An 8,266-nucleotide genomic window follows, 5' to 3' on the forward strand; every position below is an offset into this window, starting at 1 on the left:
TAGGTTATTAGAAAATACTGAGTATAGTTTCCTGTGCTCAGAACAGTATAGTTTCCAGCAGGTCCTGAGAACAATTATTTTTTAAGTCATGGAAACTTTTTCCTTGATAAGGTGACTGTTATAATTCTCTGCATTATCTCATGACCAGACTGAGCAATACTTTCTGTGACACTGAAGTTACAATTTTAAGCTGCAGACACTAACTGGACTTAGCCTGAGTAGTTAGCCTTATTTCATTTGTATATAAGGCTTTCTTCCTTCTGTCATCAGTTAAAAGCTGAACAGTTTCTGAGCCAGCTTAGATACAAGGTAAAGCAGGCTAATTGTGAAGTTAGACTTGTGTTCCTTTGTAAATTTCTCTCTGCAGAGTCATCTCATTTTCAAAATCCTGAAAGAAAACTAACAGCAGCCGCCTGCCGGTTAACCATTTGCTCTCACTGCAGAAAGTGCTTTCAGTGCATGTGTGACAGGAAACTAACAAGGGTTTATATGTTTTTTAATGAGAAAGTACTAAGTATCTAAATAAGGCATAATTACTACACAAGTAGTGCTTAGCTGTATCTGATGACATCTCTCCGAGTCCAACCTGGAGATTGGCAGTACTTTACAGGACAGGGAATTCTCTTTCTTTTATTTTTAATTTATCCCTCTGAAGCCAGAAAATCTGCTTGCAATATTCACCAGTCAGTCCCCTCACTCTTCTGTCACCTGTCTCTCCCAACAGCTGGATACACAGGCTCTCTTTGCTTGAACGATAACCTCTCTCTTAGCAAACTAGAACACCCTCTCCTCACAGAACCTGCAGTGCTGCAGTTTCACATTAATATGCCAAAAGAAATTCCCTGAATTAACCCATTCTATTTTAAAATACAAAAAGACCAAGAGATCTTATAAAAGTAAAAACCTCCAGAAACCCAAGATTTTTCTGATTACTTACTGATTGAGAGGACCTCATCACTTAATAAAACAAGGACTAGAGAAAGCATGCTGTGAAACAAAATACACTGAAGTCTGGGGTCTAGACTTTTCACAAGCAAAGGATTTGTTCTTAGCAAGCATTTTGCAGGCAGTCACTTATGCCTGTGGTCCCAGCAAGCATGGTTATTAAACTGGCATTCTACACTTCACTTTGTCTTGCAGTATTTTGAACTTTTTTTACTCTGAATTACCCCCAAAGCACAATGCAAAATAAAGGGACATTTTAACAGTTAGCAGTGCACCAGACAGCAGGAAGTCTGTGTAGGTTTCTTATTTAAGTAAACATGTTTAAAAATATAGATAATCTATTGCAAATCAGTCACTAAAATCTAAATGTAAGAAAAAAAATCTGGTTTTATTCAAAGTTGTGGTGAATCTGTTTGGGAACTTTCCAATTAATTTGAAATTAACTCAGTGCTTTTCAGTCATGGCAGTTACATACAGGGAGTACTGAACAGAAAGATGACAAAGCAATTGCTTCTGTTCAAACTTATCATAAACTATATTTCCCTGGACTTTTCATCTCAACAGATTCACATTCCCCTTTCCAAGAAGTACTTGACCTTCAAATTTCAAGTCCTGTGTGTCTTGATTTCCTGCTTCCATCATACGTTAGAAAACTCAAACTTGGCTACAAGTATATTATCTGTTACCTGATTTTAAAGAATTTTGTTTTCAAATCTGCAGCCTGTTCTGTGCCAACCCTGCATTGCAGAGAGATCTTTGCGTGCGATCCCAGTTTGGCTCCTTCAAACAGAGTCACTACGAACTGGCTTTTAACCGTATTTACTACAGAAAGCAGGGAGAAAACCCCCGCCAACCTAACAAGACTAGGATTGCTGGGCGACAAACCCCCAGGGCGGCTGAAGCTTCCCGCAAGCCGTGCTGGGCGCTGTCCTTGGTGCTGCCGGCGCCATAGCGAACACAAGCGCCTTACCTTCTGCCCCTGCGGAAGTTGCGGACGTTCCCCAAACGTTAAGCAGAATGCAGCGCCTTATCCCACTTTTATAACAAATAAATACCCCAGCCCATCCGCTTTGTCCCCTTCCCGAAGACTTCAGGCTGACCGTTCCTCAAAGTCTTTTTGTTTTTCTCTTCTAGGCCCAACTCGGGGCCTGCGCTCATCTCGGGCTGCTTTAAGACAGGGAGTGGGGGAAGGGGAGGGAGGCAAGGGGCGACGAGGCTGGAGGAGGGGAGGGAGGAAGGGGGAGGGGAGGAGGGAGAAGGTGAGGGGAAAGGCTGGGGGAAAAAAAGGTCCAGGAGGAAGGGGCTCTGAAAGAAGGGAGGAGTGAGTGGAGCTAAAGAAGGCTTAAAGTGGGAGGTCGAAGAGATGCCAAAAACAGGGGGAAGTGATTAAGCACAGAATATGGGTAAAGAAAAAAGTAATAGAGAAAGGGCAAGAGAAGAGTTAAGTGTGAGGATAAGAGTGCAGAAGGGGAAAAAAAAGAAAAAACAAAACAAAACAAGGTGACCAGGGGGTCGTTAGAAAAGCTGCCCGAACGGCGGGAGAGTGACTAAACAAAGAAAGGACTTTGGGTGAATATTCCCACCAGGGTGTAAAATGCAATCTGAAGGTGAAGAGAAATGGAGAGGGGGACTGCTGGGAAAGACAGGTGGTCTGGCACCGAAAGAAGAGCTGGGGGGAGGGGTCGGGCCCAAGGCAGCGAAGTCCAGGGTCCGATGCAGCGTGGGCCCACGTGAAGCGGGCGCTGAATCACTGCTGGGCTCTCTTCAACCCCCATCCTCCCCCTCCTCTCCCGGCCGGGTGCCCGCAGTCCCCGCCTTCTCGGCCGCCGCCTCCACGGGGCGGGGCCCTGGCCCGGGGACCAGCCGCCGCGGCTATAAATGGGCTGCGGCGAGGCCAGCAGAACGCTGTGACAGCCACACACCCCGAGGCCTCCAAGATGAGCTACACGTTGGACTCGCTGGGCAACCCGTCCGCCTACCGGCGGGTGACCGAAACCCGCTCGAGCTTCAGCCGCATCAGCGGCTCCCCGTCCAGCGGCTTCCGTTCGCAGTCGTGGTCCCGCGGCTCGCCCAGCACCGTGTCCTCCTCCTACAAGCGCAGCACGCTGGCCCCGCGCCTCGCCTACAGCTCCGCCATGCTCAGCTCGGCCGAGAGCAGCCTCGACTTCAGCCAGTCCTCGTCTCTGCTTAACGGCGGTTCTGGGCCTGGAGGCGACTACAAGCTGTCCCGCTCCAACGAGAAGGAGCAGCTGCAGGGTCTGAACGACCGCTTCGCGGGCTACATCGAGAAGGTCCACTACCTGGAGCAGCAGAACAAGGAGATCGAGGCGGAGATCCAGGCGCTGCGGCAGAAGCAGGCCTCGCACGCCCAGCTGGGCGACGCGTACGACCAGGAAATCCGCGAGCTACGCGCCACCCTGGAGATGGTGAACCACGAGAAGGCTCAGGTACAGCTGGACTCGGACCACCTGGAAGAGGATATCCACCGACTCAAAGAGCGCTTCGAGGAGGAGGCACGGCTGCGCGACGACACCGAGGCGGCTATCCGCGCGCTACGCAAAGATATCGAGGAGTCGTCGATGGTCAAGGTGGAGCTGGACAAGAAGGTGCAGTCGCTGCAGGATGAGGTGGCCTTCCTGCGGAGCAATCACGAGGAGGAGGTGGCCGACCTGCTGGCCCAGATCCAAGCGTCACACATCACCGTGGAGCGCAAAGACTACCTGAAGACGGACATCTCGACGGCGCTGAAAGAGATCCGCTCCCAGCTCGAGTGTCACTCCGACCAGAACATGCACCAGGCCGAAGAGTGGTTTAAGAGCCGCTACGCCAAGCTCACCGAGGCGGCCGAGCAGAACAAGGAAGCCATCCGCTCCGCCAAGGAAGAGATCGCCGAGTACCGGCGCCAGCTGCAGTCCAAGAGCATCGAGCTCGAGTCAGTGCGCGGCACCAAGGAGTCCCTGGAGCGGCAGCTCAGCGACATCGAGGAGCGCCACAACCACGACCTTAGCAGCTACCAGGTAGAAACCGCGGCTGCGCGGCCAGCCTGCGCCAGCGCCAGCGCCGCGCGCCCCCGACACTCAGGCCCGCGCCCCGCCGAGCTCTCCGCCGCGCTCCCTAGCGGCTGCTGGCCAGTGCGCGCGCGCGCGCGCGCCGCAGAGCCAAGTTGGAAGCTCAAAGCTTCCTCGCCCTTCGCATCCCCTCCGCCCTCCTCCCCCACACACCATCCCCAGCTCTAAAAGCCTTGGCCTTTTCCAAAACGTGCTTCTTTTCCTCGTAAGTTCTAGTTTTGTACGCTTGCGAGTTTCAAGTAGGAGGTATACATTGGGGTAGTTGATAAAGCAGCAACTTTAGGAGAGGCGTGAAGAAACTCATGTATTCTCAACTTTTCCAGCTGCGACCCGAAGAATTCCCAAAATTGATTTCAGCCCAAAGGGCTCAGATGGGAAGGGCCAGATCAGCCTTGGGGGTTCCCCATGGATGTTTGTTTCCTGCTGAGACGTTCTAGATCCACTGGTCCTAGTGCGTGACATGCCCAGGAAACGTCTAATCGTCTTATTGATTCTGTTTGTGAATTCCTTCGATTTTTATTTTAAGTGGGGACTGGGTCTGGGAGTAGTACCCGAAGTACGCCAAGCTGGAGGGAGTCGAAGGAGGGGAGGAAGCTGGAGGGGGTAGCAAGTGTTTTTCGAAAGAAGTGGCTGGAAGGATGAGTTTGTGGCTTTGTCGGTTTCAGGACACCATCCAGCAGCTGGAAAATGAGCTTCGGGGCACAAAGTGGGAAATGGCTCGTCATCTGCGAGAATACCAGGATCTCCTCAACGTCAAGATGGCTCTGGATATTGAGATCGCCGCGTACAGGTAGGGTGTTCACTGCGGACGTGGCCAAAGTACTAGCCGCACTGCAGAGGCCATGTTGGCAGAACCTTTACCACTTAAGTTAAAGCAAGTAGGTTGCAGGAATCTTAACTCAGTGCCTGGTTTTCTTTCCTAATTAATAAGTAGTTACTCTAAAAAATTGCCACTTTTATGCAGCTTTAAAAAAAAAAAAGTAAACAGTTAAAATAATGTATTTGAATAAAACGTGTTTTGAAGGAGAGCGCTGATTAATTTCAGTGCTTATGCTTAACCTTTTTTATTTTAGTGAAAAATACTTTACGAATATTTGAAACAAAAACAGTTTTCATTTTTTTTTTATATTTTTCTCTAGTGCTTTCAATTTTTCAACTTTATGATGTCAAGGACAAACACCAGGACATTTCATTTATCTCTTTCTTAGTCACAGCTTACTATTGCCATCATCTGGCTTGGAATAAATATAATTGGTAGAATATATATTTTTTATTCAGACTTGTTTCTAGATCTAGATCGATAGACAACCAGAGAAGGAGAAGAGATTTATATATATATATATTATATATAAACTGATGTCACCTTGCTGTTGATTAAGTTGATAGGTGAAAATTCTTGGCTGAACAGTTTTATTTTCCCCAATAAAGTCATTCATATTACAAGAATAAATTGCAGTCAACTCAGAGCCATCTAAGTTTTCAGGAAAGGTGAAAAATTATATAAAATAGACACTTTATGATTAAAATTACAGACTAATTTATACAATACATATATATTATCACCTAGCTATGACATATATAGCCTGAATTCTGACGTATTCTAAATAGCTTTGTAAATTTTTTTAATATTATATTTGTCAAAAGACGTTTCGTATACACCTGAAAGTCCAAATGCTCAAGAAGGTTGACTTTAAGGGGCTTTTGCGGAGCCTCTGGGGAGCTTATCAGCATATTCATGTTGCACCAAATGAGGACTGAGGCAGAGCTGAGAGTTAGTAGTTAGGGGTAGGGAGTGGACTGTTGGGTGTGGCTAGTTACTGCACTGGGTGATTGGCTGATTGTCCCTGAAGATCCTTCTCTGTCATTGAATATGACACAGTGGACTAGTGAAATGATAGTAAGTATTACGTCATGTGATTCTATTTATTCAAAGGTATCCACCACCTTACACATACTGTAATGAAGGTCACAAGGCCCAATGAGATTTTAATTACCTTTTGTCTTCTTTGACTCTCTCCTTAGGAAACTCCTGGAGGGTGAAGAGACCAGATTTAGCACATTCGCAGGAAGCATCACTGGGCCGCTGTATACACACCGACAGCCCTCCATCGCCATATCCAGTAAGATTCAGAAAACCAAGGTAGAGGCTCCCAAGCTAAAGGTCCAACACAAATTTGTTGAGGAGATCATAGAGGAAACCAAGGTGGAAGATGAGAAATCAGAAATGGAAGAAGCCCTGACGGCCATTACCAAGGAATTGGCCGTTTCCATGAAAGAGGAGGTCAAGGAAGAGGAGGCTGAAGAAAAGGAGGAGAAAGAAGAAGCTGAAGAAGAAGTTGTCGCTGCCAAAAAGTCTCCAGTGAAAGCTACTGCACCTGAACTTAAAGAAGAGGAAGGAGAAAAGGAGGAGGAAGAGGGCCAAGAGGAAGAGGAAGAGGAAGAGGAGGCTGCTAAGTCAGACCAAGCTGAGGAAGGAGGATCTGAGAAGGAAGCTTCTAGTGAAAAAGAGGAAGGTGAGCAAGAAGAGGAAGGAGAAACAGAGGCTGAGGGGGAAGGAGAGGAAGCCGCCGCCGAAGCTAAGGAGGAAAAGAAAATGGAGGAAAAGGCTGAAGAAGTGGCTCCAAAGGAGGAGCTGGTGGCAGAAGCCAAGGTGGAGAAGCCAGAGAAAGCCAAGTCCCCAGTGACCAAGTCCCCGACAACAAAGTCCCCTACGGCAAAGTCCCCAGAGGCAAAGTCCCCAACAGCAAAATCCCCGACGGCCAAGTCCCCAGTGGCAAAGTCCCCGACGGCAAAGTCCCCATCGGCAAAGTCCCCAACAGCAAAGTCCCCAGCGGCAAAATCACCCGTGGAGGAAGTGAAACCCAAAGCAGAAGCTGGAGCTGAGAAAGGAGAACAGAAGGAGAAGGTGGAGGAAGAAAAGAAAGAAGCAAAGGAATCTCCCAAGGAAGAGAAGGCAGAGAAAAAGGAGGAAAAGGCAAAGGATGTGCCAGAGAAGAAGAAGGCTGAATCCCCAGTGAAGGCTGAGTCCCCAGTGAAGGAGGAGGTGCCCGCCAAGCCAGTAAAGGTGAGCCCCGAGAAGGAAGCCAAAGAGGAGGAGAAGCCCCAGGAGAAAGAGAAGGAGAAAGTGGAAGAGGTGGGAGGGAAGGAGGAGGGAGGTTTGAAGGAATTCAGGAAGGAAGACATAGCCATCAATGGGGAGGTGGAAGGGAAGGAGGAAGAACAGGAAACTAAGGAGAAAGGCAGTGGGGGAGAAGAGGAGAAAGGAGTCGTCACCAACGGGCTAGACGTGAGCCCAGCAGATGAAAAGAAGGGCGGTGATAAAAGTGAGGAGAAAGTGGTGGTAACCAAAATGGTAGAAAAAATCACCAGTGAGGGGGGAGATGGTGCTACCAAGTATATCACCAAATCTGTAACCGTCACTCAAAAGGTCGAAGAGCATGAAGAGACCTTTGAGGAGAAACTAGTGTCTACTAAAAAGGTAGAGAAAGTCACTTCACACGCCATAGTAAAGGAAGTCACCCAGAGTGACTAATATTTGAGTCCATCGCAAAAGGTTAAGCCATATGACAATTTCAAAAATGCATGTGATTGACAGCTTCAAAACAGAACGGGTTCTCCCATGGGGGCTCCAGACATTGTATTTTACTTTGTGCAATATGAAGGACCTGCATGCAAGCTCAGGGTGCTCCCCACCCCCAGTCTTTGGGTGATTCAAATGCATGATAACTGTCTGTACCTGGGGAATTGGCCAATTTCCTAAGCTGTTGGAAGGGGGGCACTCGGGGAATGTCTTGAGGTGTATTATGCAAAGAACCAACTGAGCCAAAAATAATAAATGAAACACAGAACTCTCTTAGCCTTAAGAAAGCTATATATGAATAATTATGTTTACCTCACTGGTGCATTTAAAAAGGACTTTTGTTCATGGGAGAACCTCGTTGACATGCACAGTTTGCAACTTTTAGTTGATTGATGTTAAACGTCACAGCAGTACTTGCTCAATAAAGGTCATATTGGAAACATAGTCAATTGTTTCGGGTTGTGTCATTTTGAAGTGAATTCTCCACTGCCTGACCCTTCTTTCCCTAGAACAGAATATTTGGGGGGCTTATGAACGACTTGCATTTCTTATCACTATTTCCCTGAGAGTGGTTACTGGAAAAACTGCTGAAAAAAGCATCTGTAAAAAGGTAAAAATAGGGGCATGGAAGTCTTCCATCTTCAGGTGTTCTGATGGAACTCAGAAAACCTCA

The 8,266-nt window shown here is 47.7% G+C and overlaps 1 protein-coding gene across 2 annotated transcripts; it reads left to right on the top strand.

Moving 5' to 3' along the window:
• Positions 1–2,855: 2,855 nt before the first annotated feature.
• On the top strand, positions 2,856–8,034 carry NEFM (neurofilament medium chain). Of its 2 annotated transcripts, none has more exons than XM_055580277.1 (3): positions 2,856–3,962; positions 4,679–4,803; positions 6,036–8,034. In XM_055580277.1, exons 1-3 carry the CDS (start codon positions 2,883–2,885, stop codon positions 7,543–7,545), a joined length of 2,715 nt encoding a protein of 904 aa, XP_055436252.1. In that variant the 5' UTR covers positions 2,856–2,882; the 3' UTR covers positions 7,546–8,034. The 2 variants fall into 2 exon arrangements, with proteins under 2 accessions (XP_055436252.1, XP_055436253.1); XM_055580278.1 differs by lacking the exon at positions 2,856–3,962 and adding an exon at positions 4,114–4,218.
• The last annotated feature ends 232 nt before the right edge of the window (positions 8,035–8,266 follow it).

The sequence above is a fragment of the Bubalus kerabau genome, chromosome 4, assembly GCF_029407905.1.
Source record: "Bubalus kerabau isolate K-KA32 ecotype Philippines breed swamp buffalo chromosome 4, PCC_UOA_SB_1v2, whole genome shotgun sequence".
Lineage (NCBI taxonomy): Eukaryota > Metazoa > Chordata > Mammalia > Artiodactyla > Bovidae > Bubalus > Bubalus kerabau.